This window comes from Xenopus laevis, chromosome 8S (assembly GCF_017654675.1).
Source record: "Xenopus laevis strain J_2021 chromosome 8S, Xenopus_laevis_v10.1, whole genome shotgun sequence".
NCBI classification, from domain to species: domain Eukaryota; kingdom Metazoa; phylum Chordata; class Amphibia; order Anura; family Pipidae; genus Xenopus; species Xenopus laevis.
This window is the reverse complement of record NC_054386.1, coordinates 101,050,263-101,078,253: the sequence shown is the minus strand read 5'-3', so window position 1 is coordinate 101,078,253 and position 27,991 is coordinate 101,050,263. Positions and strand designations below refer to the sequence as shown.

The 27,991-nt window shown below is 44.3% G+C and overlaps 2 protein-coding genes across 4 annotated transcripts; both read left to right on the top strand.

The window, feature by feature from the left end:
- Positions 1-10: 10 nt before the first annotated feature.
- paqr6.S (progestin and adipoQ receptor family member VI S homeolog) lies at positions 11-27,965 on the top strand. Of its 3 annotated transcripts, NM_001093937.1 has the most exon segments (9): positions 116-208; positions 17,472-17,618; positions 20,412-20,539; positions 20,758-20,963; positions 21,047-21,173; positions 21,253-21,349; positions 23,331-23,475; positions 24,172-24,788; positions 24,902-27,965. In NM_001093937.1, coding segments are annotated over 7 exon segments (1,026 nt in total). In that variant the 5' UTR covers positions 116-208; positions 17,472-17,567; the 3' UTR covers positions 24,444-24,788; positions 24,902-27,965.
- Positions 13,305-16,757, top strand: LOC108700390 (dihydroxyacetone phosphate acyltransferase). Its single transcript, XM_018233531.2, has one exon. The coding sequence runs from the start codon at positions 13,842-13,844 to the stop codon at positions 15,822-15,824; it is 1,983 nt and encodes a 660-aa protein (XP_018089020.1). The 5' UTR covers positions 13,305-13,841; the 3' UTR covers positions 15,825-16,757.
- Positions 27,966-27,991: the final 26 nt, after the last annotated feature.

The following is a 27,991-nucleotide window of genomic DNA, read 5'->3' as shown; positions in this document are numbered from 1 at the left end:
CCCGGATCTCCTGATTGAATGGAGGCGCCCAATGGGAGGCGGGGGGTAGGGGGATTGGCTCTATCCCAAGATCCCCAGCCAAGGAATGTGCAGAGAAAGGCAGTTCTGCAGCCGAGTTTCCCTGCCAGGAGTTAGCCCTGCTCCCATCCTACAAGCCTCAAGATTACAACTAACAGGGACCCATGAGAGGACAAACTCCCAGGAGCAGGTCAGTGTGGGGGCAGGGGCTCCTGGGGGCTCGGGAAGCTCTGGGCCTTCATGGCTCTGAGATAATCTGTGTGTCTGACAGTTGCTGGTTGGGATCCTGTAGCTCAGAGAGAGAATTCAGAGATGCCCCTAATAACCCTTTCACTGCAGTCATATTGTGTGTTTTAGGGTTAAACCATCAGCCCTCCTGGTGTAGTTCAACTACAGCTCCCCAGCCAGTGACAAGTGGAAGTCCACATGTTTTTAACTCTTTCACTGCCGGCCATTATTAACTCTTTGTTGTGGGTAGGGCTTATTGTGTTCTTTGATAGAGGGGAGTTCAATATCATTTCCCTTTGTCAGACTGACTGTGGGGATTGTTTACCCTTCACCATCTATCTCTTTGTCCTGTTGGATTCAAACCAAGGCCCATTTGTTTTAATCCCACTCGGAACCTGCCCAGTGCAAGTACTACAGTCATAGGAAAAAGTGTGGGAACCCCTCTCAGCCTGCATAATAATTTACTCCAATTTCAATTAAAAATATAACAGTGGTATGTCTTTCATTTCCCAGGAACATCTGAGGACTGGGCTGTTTTCTGAACAAAGAGTTTTAGTGAAGCAGTATTCAGTTGTCAATACTCCCAACTGTCCCTTTTTCAGAGGGACAGTCCCTCTTTTGACAGCTCAACCCGCAGTCCCTCATTTGTACTGGAAAGTCCCTCTTTTCTCTGCACTGAACAGCCAGAAAAAGAAACAGTTTCTCACTTAATTGGCTTTTAGCAGAGAGCCCAGAACAGCTAACACGTGCAAATAAGATACTTTGTAACAATTTTGAGACACAAAAACACAGTTTAGATAAGGAGAAATATTTTCAAACTTTCATAACCTGCCAAATTTTTGTAAATGAACATGGTAATTAGGGTGTGGTCAAAAAATTGCTGCGCTACGTGCGGAAAAAAATTTTTTGTCCCTCTTTTTACTTCCAAAATGTTGGGAGGTATGAGTTGTATGAAATTAAATCAAATGTTGAAAAACTGGCTGTGCAAAAATGTGTGAACCCTTGTAATTTGGCTAATTTGAATGCATGTAATTGCTCAATACTGATTACTGACAACACCAAATTGGTTGGATTAGCTCGTTAAGCCTTGAACTTCATAGGCAGGTGGGTCCAATCATGAGAAAAGGTATTTAAGGTGACCAATTGCAAGTTGTGCTTCTGTTTGACTCTCCTCTGAAGAGTGACAGCATGGGATCCTCAAAGCAACTCTCAAAAAAGATCTGAAAACAAAGATTGTTCAGTATCAGGGTTTAGGGGAAGGCTACAAAAAGCATCTCAGAGGTTTATTAAACTGTCAGTTCCAACTGTAAGGAATGGAATGAGGAAATGGAAGGCCACAGGCACAGTTGCTGTAAAACCCAGGTCTGACAGGCCAAGAAAAATACAGGAGCGACATATGCGGAGGATTGTGAGAATGTTACAGACAAGCCAAAGATCATCTCCAAAGACCTGCAAGAAGATCCTGCTGCAGATGCAGGTGTATCTGTACATCGTTCTACAATTCAGCACAATTTGCACAAAGAACATGTGTATGGCAGGGGGATGAGAAGCCCTTTCTGCACTCACACAAACACACTCGCTTGTTCTATGGAAAAGATCATTTACACAACACACAGGCATTTTGGAACAAAGAGCTTTGGACTGAGGAGACACAAATTGAGTTATTTGTTCATAACAAAAAGCGATTTACATGGCGGGAGAAGAACACGACATTCCTAGAAAAACACCTGCTACCGACTGTCACATTTGGTGGAGGTCCCATCATGCTGTGGGGCTGTGTGGCTAGTTCAGGGACTGTGTGACTAGTTCAGGGGCTGTGTGGCTAGTTCAGGGGCTGTGTGGCTAGTTCAGGGGCTGTGTGACTAGTTCAGGGGCTGTGTGGCTAGTTCAGGGGCTGTGTGGCTAGTTCAGGGGCTGTGTGACTAGTTCAGGGGCTGTGTGGCTAGTTCAGGGACTACTGGGGCCCTTGTTAAAGTCCAGGGTCGGATGAATTCAACCCAATATCAACAAATTCTTCAGGATAATGTTCAAGCATCAGTCACAAAGTTGAAGTTACGCTGCAGGGGTCGGATATTCCAACAAGACAATGACAAAAAAAACAAAACTCCAAACAATTAAGAGGGGTTCCCAAACTTTTTATTTTTCTTTTTTTCATATGACTGTTTATGAGAAACAGACCGTAGGGCTTTGGGGCGCATGCTGAGAGAGGAGGTCTTTTAAGAATCTATCTGAATAGGGAATCCAATCTCCCCCAGTACTTACCCAGGTACAGAGCTCTGATTCTCTGTACTTCCTGCTCCTGGGCTGTTCTCTTTCCCATGGTCAGACAGGAACATCCCCCTGGGAAAGTAAATCCAATCTCCCCCAGTACTTACCCAGGTACAGAGCTCTGATTCTCTGTACTTCCTGCTCCTGGGCTGCTCTCTTTCCCATGGTCAGACAGGAACCTCCCCCTGGGTAAGTGAATCCAATCTCCCCCAGTACTTACCCAGGTACAGAGCTCTGATTCTCTGTACTTCCTGCTCCTGGGCTGTTCTCTTTCCCATGGTCAGACAGGAACCTCCCCCTGGGTAAGTGAATCCAATCTCCCCCAGTACTTACCCAGGTACAGAGCTCTGATTCTCTGTACTTCCTGCTCCTGGGCTGTTCTCTTTCCCATGGTCAGACAGGAACCTCCCCCTGGGTAAGTGAATCCAATCTCCCCCAGTACTTACCCAGGTACAGAGCTCTGATTCTCTGTACTTCCTGCTCCTGGGCTGTTCTCTTTCCCATGGTCAGACAGGAACCTCCCCCTGGGTAAGTGAATCCAATCTCCCCCAGTACTTACCCAGGTACAGAGCTCTGATTCTCTGTACTTCCTGCTCCTGGGCTGTTCTCTTTCCCATGGTCAGACAGGAACCTCCCCCTGGGTAAGTGAATCCAATCTCCCCCAGTACTTACCCAGGTACAGAGCTCTGATTCTCTGTACTTCCTGCTCCTGGGCTGTTCTCTTTCCCATGGTCAGACAGGAACCTCCCCCTGGGTAAGTGAATCTCCCCCAGTACTTACCCAGGTACAGAGCTCTGATTCTCTGTACTTCCTGCTCCTGGGCTGTTCTCTTTCCCATGGTCAGACAGGAACCTCCCCCTGGGTAAGTGAATCCAATCTCCCCCAGTATTTACCCAGGTACAGAGCTCTGATTCTCTGTACTTCCTGCTCCTGGGCTGTTCTCTTTCCCATGGTCAGACAGGAACCTCCCCCTGGGTAAGTGAATCCAATCTCCCCCAGTACTTACCCAGGTACAGAGCTCTGATTCTCTGTACTTCCTGCTCCTGGGCTGTTCTCTTTCCCATGGTCAGACAGGAACCTCCCCCTGGGTAAGTGAATCCAATCTCCCCCAGTACTTACCCAGGTACAGAGCTCTGATTCTCTGTACTTCCTGCTCCTGGGCTGTTCTCTTTCCCATGGTCAGACAGGAACCTCCCCCTGGGTAAGTGAATCCAATCTCCCCCAGTACTTACCCAGGTACAGAGCTCTGATTCTCTGTACTTCCTGCTCCTGGGCTGTTCTCTTTCCCATGGTCAGACAGGAACCTCCCCCTGGGTAAGTGAATCCAATCTCTCCCAGTACTTACCCAGGTACAGAGTTCTGATTCTCTGTACTTCCTGCTCCTGGGCTGTTCTCTTTCCCATGGTCAGACAGGAACCTCCCCCTGGGTAAGTGAATCCAATCTCCCCCAGTACTTACCCAGGTACAGAGCTCTGATTCTCTGTACTTCCTGCTCCTGGGCTGTTCTCTTTCCCATGGTCAGACAGGAACCTCCCCCTGGGTAAGTGAATCTCCCCCAGTACTTACCCAGGTACAGAGCTCTGATTCTCTGTACTTCCTGCTCCTGGGCTGTTCTCTTTCCCATGGTCAGACAGGAACCTCCCCCTGGGTAAGTGAATATAGTCTCACCCCAGTTCCTGCCCTGGGTCAGAGCTTTGAACTTCCTTCTGGAGACAAGTTAGGGCCTGGGCAGGCAAAGGAGCCACTGTAGCTAATTTTAATGGGGAAGTTAAACTAAATTTAAAAACTGACATGAGTCGCACGCTAACTTCCAGTATCCCTTGTTATCTCCAGTTAGACAAGTTAGTTAGAGCTGCTCGCGTGGTGGTGCGAGGTTGAACACCTTGATAAATGCATTGGTTGGTTTTAAATTTCACCTTTTTCTTGTTGCCTTGCTCCTCGCTTGGGATGAAATGTCTGGCTGAGCAGCAGTGGGACTGATTGGAAAGATAATCTAGCCTGACTAGTTGTTTGGTTGCTAAGTCACCTAGCCCTAGTTACCAGGTACAGTTTAAAAATCCGGGTTTGAAAACGTGCACATTCCAAGGCAAAGTAAGAAAATTATATTTTTATATGGTTATCTGCAGGACATTAGCAGTTACAGACTCTTCTCTCCCTGCAGGTGTGTCACTTCATCAACTGTTTTATTGCAGGATTTAAAGTGATTCCGCATGTTTTTCACCAGCAGAGTTATCATTTGCCCCAGGCACAAATCATTGTGTGTCCCACTGCCCCAACAGCAGAACAAATACAGGACCAACTCCATGTATTATACCCAGGCCTGGACTGAAATTCAAAATAGCCCTGGCATTTCACGTACACAGCAGCCCAAACAGCCTCCCACCAGCCCAATATATAGTGATTGTCTATGGCAACTTACAGCAGCCCCTCTGGCATTTGCCCAAACCCACAGATTGCCAGTCTGGGCCTGATTATACCCCAGAACCCTCAGCAGGATAAATACAGGGCCAATTCCATGTATAATACCCCAGAACACACAGCAGATAAATACAGTGCCAATTCCATGTATAATACTCCAGAACACACAGCAGATAAATACAGTGCCAATTCCATGTATAATACCCCAGAACACACAGCAGATAAATACAGTGCCAATTTCATGTATAATACCCCAGAACCCACAGCAGATAAATACAGTGCCAATTCCATGTATAATACTCCAGAACACACAGCAGATAAATACAGTGCCAATTCCATGTATAATACCCCAGAACACACAGCAGATAAATACAGTGCCAATTTCATGTATAATACCCCAGAACCCACAGCAGATAAATACAGGACCAATTCCATGTATAATACCCCAGAACCCACAGCAGGATAAATACAGTGCCAAGTCCATGTATAATACCCCAGAACACACAGCAGATAAATACAGGACCAATTCCATGTATAATACCCCAGAACACACAGCAGGATAAATACAGGCCCAATTCCATGTATAATACCCCAGAACCCACAGCAGATAAATACAGGACCAATTCCATGTATAATACCCCAGAACCCACAGCAGATAAATACAGGACCAATTCCATGTATAATACCCCAGAACCCACAGCAGAATAAATACAGGACCAATTCCATATATAAATACCCCAGAACACACAGCAGATAAATACAGGACCAATTCCATGTATAATACCCCAGAACCCACAGCAGATAAATACAGGACCAATTCCATGTATAATACCCCAGAACCCACAGCAGATAAATACAGGACCAATTCCATGTATAATACCCCAGAACACACAGCAGATAAATACAGGACCAATTCCATGTATAATACCCCAGAACCCACAGCAGATAAATACAGGACCAATTCCATGTATAATACCCCAGAACCCACAGCAGATAAATACAGTGCCAATTCCATGTATAATACCCCAGAACACACAGCAGGATAAATACAGGACCAATTCCATGTATAATACCCCAGAACACACAGCAGATAAATACAGTGCCAATTCCATGTATAATACCCCAGAACCCACAGCAGATAAATACAGTGCCAATTCCATGTATAATACCCCAGAACCCACAGCAGGATAAATACAGGGCCAATTCCATGTATAATACCCCAGAACACACAGCAGATAAATACAGTGCCAATTCCATGTATAATACCCCAGAACACACAGCAGAAAAATACAGGGCCAATTCCATGTATAATACCCCAGAACACACAGCAGGATAAATACAGTGTCAATTCCATGTATAATACCCCAGAACACACAGCAGAAAAATACAGTGCCAATTCCATGTATAATACCCCAGAACACACAGCAGATAAATACAGGGCCAATTCCATGTATAATACCCCAGAACCCACAGCAGATAAATACAGTGCCAATTCCATGTATAATACCCCAGAACACACAGCAGATAAATACAGTGCCAATTCCATGTATAATACCCCAGAACCCACAGCAGGATAAATACAGGGCCAATTCCATGTATAATACCCCAGAACACACAGCAGATAAATACAGTGCCAATTCCGTGTATAATACCCCAGAACACACAGCAGATAAATACAGGGCCAATTCCGTGTATAATACCCCAGAACACACAGCAGATAAATACAGTGCCAATTCCATGTATAATACCCCAGAACCCACAGCAGATAAATACAGGGCCAATTCCGTGTATAATACCCCAGAACACACAGCAGGATAAATACAGTGCCAAGTCCATGTATAATACCCCAGAATACACAGCAGGATAAATACAGTGCCAAGTCCATGTATAATACCCCAGAACACACAGCAGGATAAATACAGTGCCAATTCCATGTATAATACCCCAGAACACACAGCAGGATAAATACAGTGCCAATTCCATGTATAATACCCCAGAACACACAGCAGATAAATACAGGACCAATTCCATGTATAATACCCCAGAACACACAGCAGGATAAATACAGTGCCAATTCCATGTATAATACCCCAGAACACACAGCAGATAAATACAGGACCAATTCCATGTATAATACCCCAGAACACACAGCAGGATAAATACAGGCCCAATTCCATGTATAATACCCCAGAACCCACAGCAGATAAATACAGGACCAATTCCATTTATAATACCCAGAACACACAGCAGATAAATACAGGACCAATTCCATGTATAATACCCCAGAACACACAGCAGGATAAATACAGGCCCAATTCCATGTATAATACCCCAGAACCCACAGCAGATAAATACAGGCCCAATTCCATGTATAATACCAGAAACACGCAGATAATACAGGGCAATTCCATTATAATACCAGAACACACAGCAGGATAAATACAGGGCCAATTCCATGTATATACCCAGAACACACAGCAGATAAATACAGGGCCAATTCATGTATAATCCCCAGAACACACAGCAGATAAATCGTGCAATTCCATGTATATTATACACCCAGAACCCACGCAGGATAATACAGGGCCATTCATGTATAATACCCAGAACCACACTGATAATACAGGGCAATTCCATGTATATACCCAGAACCACAGCGATAAATACAGGGCCAATTCCATGTATAATACCCAGAACACACAGCAGGATAAATACAGGGCCAATTCATGTATAATACCAGAACACACAGCAGATAAATACAGTGCCAATCCATGTATAATACCAGAACACACAGCAATAAATACAGGACCAATTCCATGTATAATACCCAGAACCCACAGCAGATAATACAGTGCCCTAATAATACCCAGAACACACAGCAGATAAATACAGGGCAATTCCGTGTATAATACCCAGAACACAGCAGATAATACGTGCAATTCCATGATAATACCCCAGAACCACAGCAGATAAATACAGGCCAATTCCGTGTATAATACCCACAACACACAGCAGGATAAATACAGTGCCAAGTCCATGTATAATACCCCAGAATACACAGCAGGATAAATACAGTGCCAAGTCCATGTATAATACCCCAGAAACACACAGCAGGATAATACAGTGCCAATTCCATGTATAATACCCAGAACACACAGCAGATAAATACAGGGCCAATTCCATGTATAATACCCAGAACACACAGGCAGATAAATACCAGTGTCAATTCCATGTATAATACCCAGAAACACAGCAGAAAAATACAGGGCCAATTCCATGCTATAATAAACCCAGAACACACAGCAGGATAAATACAGGCAATTCCATGTATAATACCCAGAACACACAGCAGAAAATACAGTGCCAATTCCATGTATAATACCCCAGAACACCCAGCAGATAAATACAGGGCCAATTCCATGTATAATACCCAGAACCCACAGCAGATAAATACAGTGCCAATTCCATGTATAATACCCAGAACACACAGCGATAATACAGGCCAATTCCATGTATAATACCCCAGAACCCACAGCAGGATAAATACAGGGCCAATTCCATGTATAATACCCCAGAACACACAGCAGATAAATACAGTGCCAATTCCATGTAATAATACCCAGAACACACAGCAGATAAATACAGGGCCAATTCCTGTATAATACCCCAGAAACACAGCAGATAAATACAGTGCCAATTCCATGTATAATACCCAGAACAACAGCAGATAAATACAGGCCAATTCCATGTATAATACCCCAGAACCACAGCAGATAAATACAGGGCCAATTCCGTGTATAATACCCAGAACAACAGCAGGATAAATACAGTGCCAAGTCCATGTATAATACCCCAGAATACACAGCAGATAAATACAGTGCCAAGTCCATGTATAATACCCCAGAACACACAGCAGGATAAATACAGTGCCAATTCCATGTATAATACCCCAGAACACACAAGCAGGATAAATACAGTGCAATTCCATGATATAATAACCCCAGAACACACAGCAGATAAATACAGGACCAATTCCATGTATAATACCCCAGAACACACAGCAGGATAAATAAGGGCCAATTCCATGTATAATACCCCAGAACACACAGCAGATAAATACAGGCCCAATTCCATGTATAATACCCCAGAACCCACAGCTGGATAAATACAGGGCCAATTCCATGTATAATACCCAGAACACACAGCAGATAAATACAGGGCCAATTCCATGTATAATACCCCAGAACCCACAGCAGATAAATACAGTGCCAATTCCATGTATAATACCCAGAACACACAGCAGATAAATACAGTGCCAATTCCATGTATAATACCCCAGAACCCACAGCAGGATAAATACAGGCCAATTCCATGTATAATACCCAGAACACACAGCAGGATAAATACAGTGTCAATTCCATGTATAATACCCCAGAACACACAGCAGAAAATACAGGCCAATTCCATGTATAATACCCCAGAACACACAGCAGGATAAATACAGTGTCAATCCATGTATAATACCCCAGAACACACAGCAGAAAATACAGTGCCAATTCCATGTATAATACCCCAGAACACACAGCAGATAAATACAGGCCAATTCCATGTATAATACCCCAGAACACACAGCAGATAAATACAGTGCCAATTCCATGTATAATACCCCAGAACCACAGCAGATAAATACAGGGCCAATTCCATGTATAATACCCAGAACACACAGCAGATAAATACAGTGCCAATTCCATGTATAATACCCAGAACACACAGCAATAAATACAGGCCAATTCCTGTATAATACCCCAGAACACACAGCAGATAAATACAGTGCCAATTCCATGTATAATACCCAGAACACACAGCAGATAAATACAGGGCCAATTCCATGTATAATACCCAGAACCACAGCAGATAAATACAGGCCAATTCCGTGTATAATACCCCAGAACACACAGCAGATAAATACAGTGCCAAGTCATGTATAATACCCAGAAACACAGCGGGAAAATACAGCCAATCCATGTATAATACCCAGAACAACAGCAGGATAAATACAGGCCAATTCCATGTATAATACCCCAGAACACACAGCAGATAAATACAGTGCCAATTCCATGTAAAATACCCAGAACACACAGCAGATAAATACAGCCAATTCCATGTATAATACCCAGAACACACAGCAGAAAATATAGGCCAATTCCATGTATAATACCCCAGAACACACAGCAGATAAATACAGACCAATTCCATGTATATACCCAGAACACACAGCAGATAAATACAGGCCAATTCCATGTATAATACCCCAGAACCACAGCAGATAAATACAGGCCAATTCCATGTATAATACCCAGAACACACAGCAGATAAATACAGGCCAATTCCATGTATAATACCCCAGAACACACAGCAGGATAAATACAGGCCAATTCCATGTATAATACCCCAGAACCCACAGCAGAAAATACAGCCAATTCCATGTATAATACCCAGAACACACAGCAGAAAATACAGGCCAATTCCATGTATAATACCCAGAACACACAGCAGGATAAATACAGGCAATTCCATGTATAATACCCAGAACACACAGCAGAAAATACAGGGCCAATTCCATGTATAATACCCAGAACACACAGCAGATAAATACAGGGCCAATTCCATGTATAATACCCAGAACACACAGCAGATAAATACAGCCAATTCCATGTATAATACCCCAGAACCCACAGCGGATAAATACAGGGCCAATTCCATGTATAATACCCCAGAACACACAGCAGATAAATACAGGCCAATTCCATGTATAATACCCAGAACACACAGCAGATAAATACAGGCCAATTCCTGTATAATACCCCAGAACACACAGCAGATAAATACAGGCCAATTCCATGTATAATACCCAGAACACACAGCAGATAAATACAGGGCCAATTCCATGTATAATACCCAGAACCACAGCAGATAAATACAGGGCAATTCCATGTATAATACCCCAGAACACACAGCAGATAAATACAGGCCAATCCATGTATAATACCCCAGAACACACAGCAGAAAATACAGGCCAATTCCATGTATAATACCCCAGAACACACAGCAGATAAATACAGTGCAATTCCATGTATAATACCCAGAACACACAGCAGATAAATACAGTGCCAATTCCATGTATAATACCCAGAACACACAGCGATAAATACAGGCCAATTCCATGTATAATACCCAGAACACACAGCAGATAAATACAGGCCAATTCATGTATAATACCCCAGAACACACAACAGATAAATACAGGCCAATTCCATGTATAATACCCAGAACACACAGCGGATAAATACAGGCCAATTCCATGTATAATACCCAGAACCACAGCAGATAAATACAGGCCAATTCCATGTATAATACCCCAGAACACACAGCAGATAAAAAATACAGTGTCAATTCCATGTATAATACCCCAGAACCCACAGCAGATAAATACAGTTCAATTCCATGTATAATACCCAGAACACACAGCAGATAAATACAGTGCAATTCCATGTATAATACCCAGAACACACAGCAGATAAATACAGGGCCAATTCCATGTATAATACCCAGAACACACAGCAGATAAATACAGGGCCAATTCCATGTATAATACCCCAGAACACACAGCAGGATAAATACAGGCCAATTCCATGTATAATACCCAGAACACACAGCAGATAAATACAGGCCAATTCCATGTATAATACCCCAGAACCCACAGCTGATAAATACAGGGCCAATTCCCATGTATAATACCCAGACACACACAGCAGATAAATACAGGCCAATTCCATGTATAATACCAGAACACACAGCAGGATAAATACAGGGCCAATTCCATGTATAATACCCCAGAACACACAGCAGATAAATACAGGCCAATTCCATGTATAATACCCAGAACACACAGCAGATAAATACAGGGCCAATTCCATGTATAATACCCAGAACACACAGCAGATAAATACAGGGCCAATTCCATGTATAATACCCCAGAACACACAGCAGATAAATACAGGGCCAATTCCATGTATAATACCCCAGAACACACAGCAGATAAATACAGGGCCAATTCCATGTATAATACCCCAGAACACACAGCAGATAAATACAGTGTCAATTCCATGTATAATACCCAGAACACACAGCAGATAAATACAGTGCCAATTCCATGTATAATACCCCAGAACACACAGCTGGATAAATACAGGGCCAATTCCATGTATAATACCCAGAACACACAGCAGATAAATACAGGGCCAATTCCATGTATAATACCCCAGAACACACAACAGATAAATACAGGGCCAATTCCATGTATAATACCCAGAACACACAGCTGGATAAATACAGGGCCAATTCCATGTATAATACCCCAGAACACACAGCAGATAAATACAGTGCCAATTCCATGTATAATACCCCAGAACACACAGCAGATAAATACAGTGTCAATTCCATGTATAATACCCCAGAACCCACAGCAGATAAATACAGTGTCAATTCCATGTATAATACCCCAGAACACACAGCAGATAAATACAGTGTCAATTCCATGTATAATACCCCAGAACACACAGCAGATAAATACAGTGTCAATTCCATGTATAATACCCCAGAACCCACAGCAGATAAATACAGTGTCAATTCCATGTATAATACCCAGAACACACAGCAGATAAATACAGGGCCAATTCCATGTCTAAAATAGCTTTGAAATTGAGACTGTGCTGGAAAGGGGCGTAACCTTCAACAGTGGGCGGAGTTTTAAAACAACATGGCACCCACCATAATTGTTATTTCTTACTCTTTTGCATATAATCTTTAAACTGCGTGGGCTTCCAACTGGCTGGTGCCTTGTACAAAATAATTGCTTTGACACCACTTCAACTAAATACACTGCGAGGTGGGCGTGGCTTTAAACTTTAAAGGGCTGGTTCACCTTGAAGGAAACTTTTATTTTGTTATAGAACGGCCAATTCTAAGCAACATTTAAACTGCCTTTCATTATATAATTTTTTTTATAGATTTATAGTTATTCAACTTTTTCTTCTGACTCTTTTTCAGTTTTTAAATGGGGGGGGGTCACTGACTCTGTCTATAAAAACAAATACTCTGTAAGGCTACAAATGTGTTGTTGTTACTTTTTATTCCTCCTCTTTCTATTCAGGCCTCTCCTATTCATATTCCAGTTTATTATTCAAATCAGTGCATGGTTGCTAGGGGAATTTAGACCCTAGCAACCAGACGGCTGAAATTACAAATTGGAGAGCTGCTGAATAAAAAGCTAAATAAGTCAAAAACCACAAAAAATGAAAACCAATTGCAAAGTGTCTCAGAATCTCCCTCTCTACAGCATACTAACAGTTAATTTAAAGGTAAACAACCCCTTAAAGTTCAATATTGCGGCTGTTAAGGACAAATATGTGGTATTATTTTCTTGATACATCTTTTTACAAAATAAAAACCAGTTTATACAACGTGAACTTTCCATTTTCCTACTGTTTCCCATGTGTCTTTGAAAGGCGCCGCTCAATAGGGTACAGCTCGGCTTCCGTAGCCAGCAAACGCGGGTCAACGTCTCCCGTAGCAACAAGGAGCTCTGCGAAAACTGCCCGGCTTCCGTAGCATTCCCGCCAGCCATGGGATCTGCGCGGTTCCCCTAACAACAGAGTTGCTTGTGCCGTCCTCTCGGCTTCCGTAGCTGTCCCAATGAACTTTGAGTTTTCACTTTCGCTTTCCCCCGCCTTGAAGTTGTCAGTCACGAGACTTACAGAAATAGTCGGACACCTCTCATGAAAGTAACTGGAGGCGGCTGCGTGTACAAGGAATAGTGGGAAAGTGAGTGGAGACTGAGGATTGGAGGAATGGCGGGAAAACGCTCTGAGGGAGAGTTGAGGAGAAGGAGCGAGGCTTTTGAGGATATACTGGAGGGACGACGACAGTCTAGTGACCTAAGATTTGCAATGAGGAGCTACACACCTGTCCTTTACAAGAACCTGACCCCCTGCCCACCCAGTGCCTTAAAGGCTAAAGTTCTCCAGTCCTCAGAGCTGCAATATGTCCTTGGTCAAATCTCCTCAGAAACTGGGCAGCCCCTGGAATCCCTCCAGCAACAGGCGACAGACATTCTAGATGAAATGGGTCACGGTCTGCGGATGGGCGCTGTCCGATTCTTTGCTCTCACTTTAAGTAAGATCTTCAAGCGCCTTTTCCAGAAAGTGCTCGTCAACGAGGAAGGAATCCGGATGCTGACGGAAACCATTCGAGAGCACCCAGTCGTGCTCATTCCCAACCACCAGAGCTACATTGACTTTTTGATGCTGTCCTACCTACTGTACACGTACGACCTGCCGATTCCCGTCATCGCCTCAGGAATAGCCCTCACCGGCATGACATTTGTAGGAGAGCTGCTGCGCATGGCCGGCGCCTTCTATATAAGACGAGGAATCCGAGGGAACAAGCTCTATTGGGCGGTCTTTGCCGAATATGTAAAGACCTTAGTGCGGAATGGTTACGCTCCAGTGGAATTCTTTATTGAAGGTTGGAGGAGCAGAACAGGCAAGATGTTAAATCCAAAGTTTGGCATGTTAACTGTCATCATGGAGCCATTTTTTAAAGGTGAAGTGTCTGACACCTACATTGTTCCAATCAGTATTACTTATGAAAGGGTTCTGGAAGAATCTCTCCTCGCGTATGAACTTCTTGGTGTGCCGAAACCCAAAGAGTCTACGTTGGGTATGATAAAAGCGAGGGGCATTCTCAATGAGAACTTCGGAACCATTCATATTTACTTCGGAGAACCTTTATCATTACGGTCTCTGTCTTCTGGGAAATTAGATCTGTCACAGTATAATCTACAGCCCAGACATCTTCCCCAGGAACCCTCTGAAGACGTGCGCCTATTTGTCTGTGACGTGGCTTACAATGTGGAACTTACCCAAATTACAAATATGGTTCTTAGCCCTGGAGTCTTGGTGGCAACCATTTTGCTGCAGAATTTACCAGAGATGGACTTTAATGTCTTGGTTGAAAAGATTATTTGGCTGAAAGATTTGGTAGAAGCCTTTGGAGGGTTTCTAGAGTGGCCCAATAACTTGTCAGCCAGCAGAGTGGTTCAGTCCATCATTGATCTCCATTCACATACTCTCAGTCTCATCGATGGTCACGTGGCTTTATTTGAGAAGCACACAGGTTCACTGACGGAGGATGTTGTCTTTAAACAAGCAGTTTCTATACTTACATGTGCATTATATCGGAACCATATGATCAATGTGTGTGTACGCCCTGCACTGGTGGTTCTGGCTTGTGAAATGGCACAGACCTCCAGGAAAGAAGACATTGTTAAGTCATTTAACTTCTTGAGGGACATCTTTTCCAAAGAGTTCATCTTCTTACCCAGGTCTGAAGAGAAGGATTTTGATGAAGGCTGCATCATGTTGGCCAAATGTGAGATCATTCATGTCACTCCTAATGAAATTGAATTAACGGACAACGGGGCAATTGCTGTTTTGTTTTTATCAAAGATGTTTCAACCATTTGTTGAAGGGTATAAGTTGGCCATCATGTATCTGTCGAGGGAATTTACTGATGCCTTCACAGAAATAGAGTATGTGTCTGGAATGAGGAGTTTTATTTCTCAACTGATTGCATCTGGAGCCAGTCAGTGCTTTGAAGCTTTATCTTCTGATATGCAAAAAAATACACTGTCCTCCTTTGTACAACTTGGGGTTTTAACGAAATTGAAATCGGCCAATGAGGTAGCCTTTTGTATAGAGATGAAGTTGCTGAAGGAAACAGCGGAAAAGCTTGGACTGCAACTGTGTCCAGAAAAGCTACCGTCATCCTGACTTTGAGGATTATTTCCTTTTGCTGAATATTGTTGGGCAGTATATATCTACCCCCCCTCCAAAAAATAAAATGTAATTTGATCAAATAGTAATAAGGAACTCAGTTTAAAACTGCAGCCTATTATGATAAGAAACATCTCATTATACAGCAGGACTTTCTGTTGCCTCGTTATTTTGTTTTAGTAATTTCTCCTACACACTCAGCAACTCGACAGAACCAGGAAGGGGTTTCACTTTCACATTAACCATGTAATTCAATTACAGTAATACTTGGAGTGTTTGTAAAATAACTGGTTTTTATAGGGAAAGATTGAACAGGGATCAATACAATTGGGATAACTACTGCTACATTTAAGATTAGAGAGAAAGGAGGTCCCTGCCCTGTAGAGCTTACAGTCCAAGTGGGTGGGTAACTGTGATTTCCTGTGGTTGAGGAAAAACCTTATAAGGACTAAGAGTGCAAGGGTGTTTCATTTTGAAGAGACAGAGGGAAGATTCTATAAGATGAAATTAAGGCATGGAATGCTAAGAAGCAGCCAAACTTAAGTGGGTCATACACAATAAGATCATCCTCACCAAACAAGCAGATCTTTCCCTAATATGCCCACTAACGGCAGGGCGATATCAGGTTAATACGAACGTTCCAGCCTTGGCCCGAAGGAAATGGGCACCGATGGGTCGTTGGACCGCATCAACTAGCCGATACTCGCAAGAAAAATCAAACCTGCCCGATTAGCCAGATTTTTGTCCTGATATCGATCGGGAGGACTTGTCAGAAGCCCTCACACACGGGCAAATAAGCTGCCGAATCGATCAAAGGATTATAGGTTTATGGTCGGAAATGATAGTGGGGGTGACCAGGTGTTACAATATGCAAATGATTTGTTAAAACCTTTGTAAATGTAAGAAAAAAATAAACCAATGATTTTACAAGCCAAGAATCCTGTCAGTCTGAGAAAACAAAAATCCTTTATCCATATTAGTGGCAGCTCAATCCGTTTGCCTTCCTTTTCTGCCTCCCAACTTTCAACTGTCAGTTATCAGGCCTTTCCTATTCATCTTCCAGTCTCGCATTCAAATCTATGCCTGGTTGCTAGGGTAAACGGAAGCTATCAACTGGATAGCTGCTTAATTTCCCAAATTGAATAAGCCTTAATAATTCAAAAACCATAGAAAATGAAGACCAACTGCAAAATTTTAGAATGACACTGTCTGTATTGTACTGCAAGTTGAGAAGTCTGCCGCCCCCTTTTTAAGGAGATCTGGTGGGTCCCTGGGGCTGTGATATGTAACCCTGAGTAAATTCCAGAAGCACCAGGATAACATCTGGAACCCATAAGTCAGTGACAGGACACTAAGGGGGGTAGTAGAGGAAAATATTACATATTACAGGGGCTCCTGTAAGGTTGAGTTGGCAGTTAGCCCAGTGGCTGCTCTGTTTGCCCTCTTGTGGAGGAGTTTGGGGAGAGCTTTGAGAAGGTTGAACCGTGGATCTTTTCTCATCTTGACTTGCTATGAGCATTTGGCTGGAGTCCCTCTCTCACATCTGGGTTTGGCTTCCTGATGTTCCCTTCTCTCTCCCTCCTGCTGAGACTCCGCCGGGGCCCGAGTGTTGCCTGACTTCCTCTAATCTAACCTGTCTCCTAGTGCGGATGTTTGGTCGGGGACAGCAGCCTTGTACGGGGGTCTTAACCAGCAACTTTGTCCGGCTAAAGAGAAGGAAAGACCTCGTGGGGGCTCGAGATGCTGACGATAAAACTACCGCAGCTCTTCAGCGTCCATCAGATGCCTCGGGTAAGTGCCTCTACCTTTTATAACCATCAAGTTCTCCGGTCTGGGAGGCTGTGTCGTTGGCATACATTCGGTGTAATATAGTGCTAGTATAGTGCCTCTGAATTCTTCTCTTACCCTCCTGCCTCCCAGAGTGCAGCTCTGTATCCCAGCTGCCTGCCAGCAACCTCGCCTCCGCTGCTGCCCGGAGAGGCCTTAGAAAATGAAAAAGGGGAACTATCGCGAAAATAAAAATGTAAAGTATGCTTCATCATACTGAAATAAGAAACTTTCTAAATGCAATCGATTAAATGTTCTGCATCGTTTCTGAAATAATCACTATATCTTCACTATCCCTCTCTCAGCATCTGTTTCTCTTCATTCTGTCTTCATGCAGCAGTTGGGTGTCAGATATTCATTGACAGTTAGATCCAATATATCTTATAGGGGGGCTCCTTTCCTAGCAGATGTATTAGAGCTCACTCAAATAACTGATTCCAGTACAAACAAAATGTAACAAAATAACTGCCTTTTGCACAAATCCTGCATGTAGAGAGACATGATGTCTGTGATTTTAATAGAGTGAGCTCTAATACATCGTCTAGGCCCGTGTATTAGATATAAGATATATTGGATCTAACTGTCAATGACTATCTGACACCCAACTGCTGCATGAAGAGAGAATGAAGAGAAACAGATGCTGAGAGAGGAATAGTGAACATAAACTTGATTATTTCAGAAATAATGCAGAATATTTAATTGATTGTATTTAGAAAACTTCTTATTTCAGTATGAGGAAGCTTATATAAAATTTTAATTTTCGCTATAGTTCCCCTTTAAGAAAAGAAAGCAAAGCCCAAGCAGAGAAAACAAAACCAAGCTTATATTAGATACAGTTATACTCTCACGGGAGACTACACCAGGGTGCGGTACCAATAATAATAAGGAGAAAGCAGCACTAAATACACCCAGGGAAGGAACACTGGAGTGTGGGTAATTATATATTACATATAATATGGGACTAACTGGGGGAGAAGTTCAGATCATGTGCAGATCATGAGATGTTCTTGGTCATATCCCTGTTGTCATCATTCATATGGCTGTCCATATGTACTCAACCAAAAAAAATGCCCCTTTTAGGTCTATGAAAATCCTCACCGAGTCCATATGATGTAGAGTCAGATTAAGTGAGTGCCTGTAGAACAGACTTGGTGGATTTGGGATAAGTCAGGGTGTCAGACGTTCCTGGAATTACCGAGCGCTGGAATGTTGATCCAGGGAGAAGTGTGACCGAGCTTTAGGGGCCCCAAAGGAATTGATGTCCTATTTCTTTGCTGGGGAAGAATATATTAATTAATATATATCATTAGGCTAACGATGTATAAAGATCTGAATATCTAAACAAGTCTACTGTACAGCTGTCCAACTTCAAGCTGCTCTTGTACTGCAACTCCCAGAATCCTACGCCAACCTTCTAGTGGCTTCAGAAATGCAAATAAGATGCTAGAGGTTCTTAAGTCCCGATCTACTAAATAATAAGAATGGCTGTGCTGGGATAAGACAGTTTAGGTGCACATAGACCAATCGCAGGTATTAGATATTATGTTAAAGGGTTAAAATAATCTGGGATTAAACTGCTGAACGGTGATGGGCTGCTCTTTTTCTCATGGTCGAGCAGGAACCTCCCCCTGTGTAAGTGAATCAATTCCTTCCAACAGCACTTACTCATGGAGGGCTTAGATTCTATGTACTTCCAACTCTTGGGCTGCTCTCTTTCCCATGGTCAGGCCTTAGTCTCACTTCACGGTTGATTCTTTGTACAGAGATTTCATTTGGCTACTTTATTTCTCATGGTCAGGTAGGAACCTCCCACCGTGTAAGTGAATAAAGTCTTCCTCCGGTAATTACTGTTGATTATTGTACTTCCTGGTTCTGGACTGCACTCTTCCCCATGGCCAGGCCTTAGTCTTAGGGCTGATTTTACTTATCCAGGTACAGATATTTACTTTTCCCTTTACTTTGTTATTCGGTTTGCTCTCTTCCCCATGTTCATGCTGGGGGCAGGGCTTGGTTCTGATTAAAGGGATACTGTCGTTATTTTTATGGTGCAGTTTTTATTTCTAAATTATACTGCAAACAATTCACTTTACTGTGTAAAATTGAATTCCTAACACAACAAGTGTATTTAGTTGTAATATTGGTGTGTAGGTGCATCTCAGGTCATTTTGCCTGGTCATGTGCTTTCAGAAAGAGCCAGCACTTTAGGATGGAACTGCTTTCTGGCAGGCTGTTGTTTCTCCTACTCAATGTAACTGAATGTGTCTCAGTGGGACCTGGATTTTACTATTGAGTGTTGTTCTTAGATCTACCAGGCAGCTGTTATCTTGTGTTAAGGAGCTGCTATCTGGTTACCTTCCCATTGTTCTGTTGTTAGGCTGCTGGGGGGGGGGAGGAAGGGGGGTGATATCACTCCAACTTGCAGTACAGCAGTAAAGAGTGACTAAAGTTTATCAGAGCACAAGTCACGTGACTGGAGGCATCTGGGAAACTGACAATATGTCTAGCCCTATGTCAGGTTTTAAAATTAAATATAAAAAAATCTGTTTGCTCTTTTGCGAAACTGATTTCAGTTCATAATTCTGCTGGAGCAGCACTATTAACTGAGGTATTTTGAAAAATACAGTATCCCTTTAAGAAACTATTTGGTTTTTTTCCAGTGTAAAGCAGAGGGATAAACACTAGAGGGAGCTCTCTCATGTACCTCTACCCAAACCTGTGAAGTGAAACTGAGACTGTGTTTGTGTTCCCCCTTGCAAGGTATTCTGGGAAGATGGGATCATATCTGGGTACCGGCACCCCAAGAGTTCCGCCCTGGACTGCCTGCTCAGTTCCTTCCAAATGACCAATGAAACTGTGAATATCTGGACCCACTTCCTGCCCACCTGGTGAGTGGAGAAGACCAGCGGTGACTGTGGTAACATTCGCCCCGAGTGGAATCACGAGGTGGCAGGTACCACTTTGCCTATGGCTTCTGGTGGGCGGGGCAAGTTATAACTGACAGGTGTTGGGTTTAGTCTAATACCCCTATAAGATTCTGGATACCCCTGTCTGTTGACCTCAAGGGATCACTAGGGGTCACCAGTGCTTATTTGTGTCTTCCCAGGTATTTCATTTGGAGGTTCCTGCTTCTCTCCTACACCCTGGACTTTTGGGGTCACTCCTATAACTGGCCCCTTCTGGTTTACCTGATGCTCATCTGCCTGTACCCCTTCACTTCCAGCTTTGCCCACACCTTCAGCAGCATGTCCGCCCACGCCCGCCATATTTGCTACTTCCTGGACTACGGAGCGCTGAGCCTTTATAGCCTGGGTGGGTTCCTTGTATCTGGGGGTCTGATTCTGTTATAATCCGTTTTATTGGTCAGTTTATGACTCCTCGATTTGCCCCCACAGGCTCCGCCTTCACGTACAGCGCATACATCATGCCTGACCGATGGATCAACAGCGCCCTCCACCGATACTTTGTGCCCATTGCAGCCTTCAACACCTTCATCTGCACAGGACTATCATGCTACTCCCGGTAAGTAGCTGAGGATGCTGGGAGATGTAGTCCTCTGGTTCTGTTTACCTGCTCTATATATACAACTTCTTATGTGCAGGTTCCTGGAAGTGGATCGGCCGCAACTCAGCAAAGTCCTGCGCACAGTGGCGTTTGTGCACCCCTTCGTGTTCGACAATATCCCGCTGTTTTTCAGGGTGAGCCAGTATGGGGTGTCTGGGACTGTATTCCTGCAACACTGAAATGGAATAGTAGTGGATACAATGTTTGGCCTCCTGGAAGAGGAGGCAGGATATTATAGAATATGAGAATGCCCCTTTCCCAATATACCATTGCCAAAACCCCTACAGAGAAGCTGCCATATTGTTTGTCCATTTTTCAGTTACTAGTCTTTATTTTTACCAGTAGAGGGAGCTCCTCTTCCTCAAAGCTTTATCAGATTATTATGTGATCCTTTAAAAAGATGGGGTGTATTAACACCCACTGATCTGTAGTCACCTGACACTCTCTCTCTCAGCTGAGGTCTGGCAGGAATAATGCAGCAAAATGCTGAAATATGACTCTCGCCCAATCTTCACAATGATTTTGGGCTTCAGTTGTTCTTAAATCAATAGTCTTCCCCAGTTACAGAACTCTGAATCTCTGTACTTCCTGCTCCTGGGCTGCTCTCTTTCCCATGGTCAGACAGGAACCTCCCCCTGGGTAAGTGAATCCAATCTCCCCCAGTACTTACCCAGGTACAGAGCTCTGATTCTCTGTACTTCCTGCTCCTGGGCTGCTCTCTTTCCCATGGTCAGACAGGAACCTCCCCCTGGGTAAGTGAATCCAATCTCCCCCAGTACTTACCCAGGTACAGAGCTCTGATTCTCTGTACTTCCTGCTCCTGGGCTGCTCTCTTTCCCATGGTCAGACAGGAACCTCCCCCTGGGTAAGTGAATCCAATCTCCCCCAGTACTTACCCAGGTACAGAGCTCTGATTCTCTGTACTTCCTGCTCCTGGGCTGTTCTCTTTCCCATGGTCAGACAGGAACCTCCCCCTGGGTAAGTGAATCCAATCTCCCCCAGTACTTACCCAGGTACAGAGCTCTGATTCTCTGTACTTCCTGCTCCTGGGCTGCTCTCTTTCCCATGGTCAGACAGGAACCTCCCCCTGGGTAAGTGAATCCAATCTCCCCCAGTACTTACCCAGGTACAGAGCTCTGATTCTCTGTACTTCCTGCTCCGGGGCTGCTCTCTTTCCCATGGTCAGACAGGAACCTCCCCCTGGGTAAGTGAATCCAATCTCCCCCAGTACTTACCCAGGTACAGAGCTCTGATTCTCTGTACTTCCTGCTCCTGGGCTGTTCTCTTTCCCATGGTCAGACAGGAACCTCCCCCTGGGTAAGTGAATCCAATCTCCCCCAGTACTTACCCAGGTACAGAGCTCTGATTCTCTGTACTTCCTGCTCCTGGGCTGTTCTCTTTCCCATGGTCAGACAGGAACCTCCCCCTGGGTAAGTGAATCCAATCTCCCCCAGTACTTACCCAGGTACAGAGCTCTGATTCTCTGTACTTCCTGCTCCGGGGCTGCTCTCTTTCCCATGGGCAGGAAGGGGACTTTCTCTGAGCAGATGGATCCAGGGTGTGGGTGGGGCAGCGCAGGTGGGGCAAGAGGCGGAGCAAGAGGCGGAGCGGGTGGAACAAGAGGCGGAGCCGGGCAACCAGGCAGAGGTCAGGAGTGGTGGTGGGGGAGGAGGTCTCACTCTGTGGAACAGGTCTGGGCTGGTGGGTCCCACTTGGGTTGGGATCCACTGGGTTTTTTCCTGGCATCCCGTCTTCCCAGTCAGACGCTGTACAGAGCTCACCTGTCTACTTCTAGTCCTGCGCTGCTCTCTTTCCTATGGTCGGACAATAAACTCTCATACAGTAGGTGTATATAGTTATCCCCCAGTACATACCCCAGGTACCGAGCTCATCTGTCTACTTCTAGTCCTGGGCTGCTCTCTTTCCTATGGTCGGACTAGAAACTCTCATACAGTCGGTGTATATAGTTATCCCCCAGTACATACCCCAGGTACCGAGCTCATCTGTCTACTTCTAGTCCTGGGCTGCTCTCTTTCCCACGGACAGGTTGATTATGTGGGTGTGACCTGCTTGCGTGCTCCATACATGTCCAACATACGTGTCCCTGCCTTGCAGCTGATATTTTGCTTTGGAGAAGACTGTAACTGGAACGAGGCGATCCCCCTGCACTTCTACCACCTGACCTTGGCTTTTCTCACTGGTTTCCTCTTCGCCTCCCATTTGCCTGAACGCCTGGCGCCCGGACGCTTCGACTACTTTGGTAAGAGTTGCCATTGGCCCGTAGCCCTCATGGGGCCCAGAAATCTGTCATCACAGGTCATTTAAAGGGTAAGTCCACTTAGGATGAAACTTGTAATAGTTACCATTAGGATCTTAAAACAATATCAAATTACCCCTAGTACTTATCGGCACTTTTGGGCTGCTCTCTTTCCCATGGTCAGACAGGAACCTCCAATAGATAAGTGAATATAAACGTCCCTCAGTACTTACCTATGTACAGAGTTCTGGTTCTTTGTACTTCTGTGCTGGACTTTTTAACAGCTTCCCATACCCACTGCACATACTGCTCTTTGGCTGTTCTCTTTCCCATGGTCAGACAGGCTCCTCCTCCTGGCTAATATATAGTCAGTTTTCCTCCTAGTACCTACATATGCTTCTTTCTTTCCTATGGTCACGCAGGAACCTGTCTGTGCTTAAATAAGTCTTAACTCAAGGAACAGGAAGTGGTACTGGTTAGATTAAAGTAAGTTCCTGTCTGACCATGGGAAAGAGAGCAGCCCAGAAGCCACTGAAAATAATGCTCATGACACCACTTTTCATCTTATGTTGTCTTATCCTTTAACACTTAAGTGAAAGAGAAATATATGGTTACGGGGGAGGGGTGTATGTAGGTAAGTAAGGAGGTAAGTGACAACATAAGAAAATGCACTGACTAGCCACATTCTGTCACCTCCAGGCCACAGCCACCAACTATTCCACGTCTGCGCTGTGCTGGGCACTCACTTCCAGCTGGAGGCTGTGCTGTGTGACCGAGCCACTCGGGAGGCCTGGCTAGCCGTGCACTCAGAAGGGGACTCTCTGGCCTGTACCCTGGGGGTCGTGGCCACTGCCCTGGTGGGGAACCTCATCCTTATCTGTTTCTTCACTGCCACACTGATGTGGTCTCCACGTGCCAACTCCATTCTCCACAATCACAACCCTGGTGATGCCAAACTGAAGGAATGCTGATGCCTCGCCCTGACATGTCGCCGTTTAGGTGATCGTGCCCCATGGCCAGTGTCAGTCTGTACGGCTCTAGCCATAAAGTGGAGCCTCTTATAGTGAGAGGAGGTCCCTCTGTCCGGCCAACGTTCTTGGGGAACAGGCCGAGCCTGGCAAACTATAGCACTTATCTTGTTTATAGTAGTACTGAGTATGTTCCACTGTGAGCCCAAAGCAATCTCCCCCAGTACTTTCCCAGGTACAGAGCTCTGATATTCTCTACTTCCTGCTCTTGGTCTGCTCTCCTTCCCATGGTCAGACAGGAACATCCCCCTGGGAAAGTGAATCCAATCTCCCCCAGTACTTACCCAGGTACAGAGCTCTGATTCTCTGCACTTCCTGCTCCTGGGCTGCTCTCTTTCCCATGGTCAGACAGGAACCTCCCCCTGGGTAAGTGAATCCAATCTCCCCCAGTACTTACCCAGGTACAGAGCTCTGATTCTCTGCACTTCCTGCTCCTGGGCTGTTCTCTTTCCCATGGTCAGACAGGAACCTCCCCCTGGGTAAGTGAATCCAATCTCCCCCAGTACTTACCCAGGTACAGAGCTCTGATTCTCTGTACTTCCTGCTCCTGGGCTGTTCTCTTTCCCATGGTCAGACAGGAACCTCCCCCTGGGTAAGTGAATCCAATCTCCCCCAGTACTTACCCAGGTACAGAGCTCTGATTCTCTGTACTTCCTGCTCCTGGGCTGTTCTCTTTCCCACAGGCAGGGGCGGGGCTTCGACTTAAAGGGTTTGAATCCCTTTAGAATCAGAGTAGAGCTCATTGTTTGGGCAAGCTCTTTCTGTTGGGAGAAGCCCTATCTCCTTGGCCAATAGCGTTCAGTGCAATGGGAAAACCATCTGACCAAGATCACTTAGGAGAAAACTCCGCCCTATTTCCTTCCCAGGGGAAAGAGAGCAGCCCAGAATCAAGAAGAAGCAGAGCTATGTGTCTGGGTATTTCCCAGGGTGGAGTTGAAGTGTCTAGAGCAGATTGAGAGTCTCCTAGTACTTGATGGGCCCTAATGTGTAGTAGATACGTGGAACGGAGCAGGTGGTCTGTATTAAGGATTGAACTGGGGGTCGCACCATTTTTCAGCAATGATCCATTGGATTGCAGAGCTTTTCTGCTGCAGCTGCTCCCATGATTGGCTGGGCCCGTGCCCCGAGCACCCGAAGAATTAGGGCGTTCCGCCCCGTCAGCTGAATTACAGGAATGTTCCAAGAAAGTGACAATAATGGAGCCCTTGTTTGTGTGCAGCTTCTAGTGGGCCGGCCCAAACGTGGGCTACTGTACGTGTTGGACTCTTCCCTACTATATAATGCATCACTGGCCCCCCATGTGTGGCTGGGGAGGGGTGTAATTACGGGAGTGGAAATAATTAAAGGGGAAATTGGCATGTGACTAATAGGGTGAGATTTTATACAAGAATCCTTGTGCTGTTGCTTCTGCTGTTAAACACTTCACTCTGGGTTTATATATATGTATCTACTTACCTGCTAAGGGTGACCATGGCTAGTAAAGGCTCTCCAGTGGCAACTCACTGCTCCTATTTTGTGTTTGCCTTAAAGGGGTGGTTCACCTTTAAGACACCTTTTATTGTGTCATAGAATGGCTAATGCTAAGCAACTTTTCAATTGGTCTTCATTTTTTATTATAGTTTTTTTAAAAATATTTGCCTTCTGCGTCTTTCCAGCTTTCAAATGGGGGTCACTGACCCCATCTAAAAAAACAAATTCTCTGTAAGGCTACAAGTGTATTGTTATTGCTACTTTTTATTCCTCATCTTTCTGTTCAGGCCTCCCCTATTCATATTCCAGTCTCTTATTCAAATCAATGCATGGTTGCTAGGGTAATGTGGACCCTAGCAACCAGACTGATGAAAGTGCAAACTGGAGAGCTGCGGAATAAAAAGCGAAATAAGTCAAAAAACACAAATAATAAAAAGTGAAAACCAACTACAAATTGTCTCAGAATATCCCTCTCTATATCATACTAACAGTTAATTTAAAGGTGAACACCCCCTTTAACGGACCACTTTGGATTTTAAAAGCTGAATTATTTGTTTGTGCTGCGCTTCCCTCTAGTGTTCAAGGGTCGGTACTGCAAGTTGATGTTCATGTCTGGACATAGAGTTTATACACTGAGAGCTCTTGTGAATGGGCTGCACTTCCAGTCTACCATACTCAGTACTACTATATCCCAACTGTCATGTATTCAGGGGGCAGTGCAAATGGGACCACGTTGCACCCACAATGAACTTGCCCTTTGCAGAGCCGCTGCTGAATGTATCGTTACTGTTACTAATAGGAGTATTTTAGCGTGGAATTATATATATTATATATAACAGAACTAACTGCACTTTTTCTATGAGAGGCCCCTGAATCCAATACATTCCCATGCACCGTCTGTTACGACTACTGAGGAGCACACTGACATCTCATTCCTTTCCTGACTTTGTTCTTGTATAGATGGAGCACATGAGCAGCACCCAGCAGTGGAGAGGGGGTGTGGCCTCATGCCAAGGTCAGCTCCATCTCTCCTGTGTAACCCCTGACTTGCTGCTAATTCCTCGGCCATATTGTCTCTTAAGCCGTCACCCGTTTATACACGCAGGTTTAAAGGGATGCTTCACCTTTAAGTTAACTTTTAGTATGTTGTAGAATGGCTAATTCTAAGCACATTTTCAATTGCTCTTGATTATTTATTTTTTATAGTTTTTGATTTATTTTGCCTTCTGTTGTCTGACTCTTTCCAGCCTTCAAATGGGGGGTCACTGACCCCATCTAAAAACAAATGCTCTGTAAGGCTACAAATGTATTGTTATTGCTACTTTTTATTCCTCCTCTTTCTATTCAGGCCTCTCCTATTCATATCCCAGTCTCTTATTCAAATCAATGGATGGTTGTTAGGGGAATTTGGAACCTAGCAACAAAATTGCTGAAACTGGAGAGCTGCTGAATAAAAAGCTAAATAAGTCAAAAACCAGAAATAATAAAAAATGAAAACCAATTGCAAATTGTCTCAGAATATCACTCTCTACATCATACTAACAGTTAATTTAAAGGTGAACGACCCCTTTAACTGCGCCAGCACTGGGGTATCTGCCACTTAATACTGGGGCCAAGGGGAAGCTCATTTTGAGTCAAACGAGAGGTGCCCTAAAGCTTAGCCCTGGGACCACAGATGTTACTGTGCTACAACCTCCCCCCTTTATTATATGTCAAGGAATGCTGGGAGTTGTAGTGCAGCAACATCGGTGACCCAACGTTAAGAAACAGGGGTACTGCTGATTTCCCAGAATTCCCTATATGTAACCTCATGACGCTGATATCAGGCATTAGACTACCTTTCCCTGTTAACCCTTGCAGAGTCGAGTGGAATCCCTTTAATGTAACCCTAATTCTAATAATTGTGTTTTATTACAAGGTTTGTATTGGAATCATTAGATGTAACTGTAGATAGGAAGCCGCTGAGACGACTCAAATAAACTTGTTAGCACTACAGCACCATTGCACTTGTTAGTTTGGAA

Excerpts from the sequence above, each read along its gene's own strand:
- paqr6.S (XM_041574255.1), top strand. The coding sequence starts at position 86 with ATGTGCAGAGAAAGGCAGTTCTGCAGCCGAGTTTCCCTGCCAGGAGTT. Across the intron at positions 20,964-21,046 it reads GCTGAGCCTTTATAGCCTGG|GCTCCGCCTTCACGTACAGC; the intron begins GTGGGTTCCTTG and ends TTGCCCCCACAG. Across the intron at positions 21,350-23,330 it reads ATATCCCGCTGTTTTTCAGG|CTGATATTTTGCTTTGGAGA; the intron begins GTGAGCCAGTAT and ends CCTGCCTTGCAG.
- LOC108700390 (XM_018233531.2), top strand. The coding sequence starts at position 13,842 with ATGGCGGGAAAACGCTCTGAGGGAGAGTTGAGGAGAAGGAGCGAGGCT.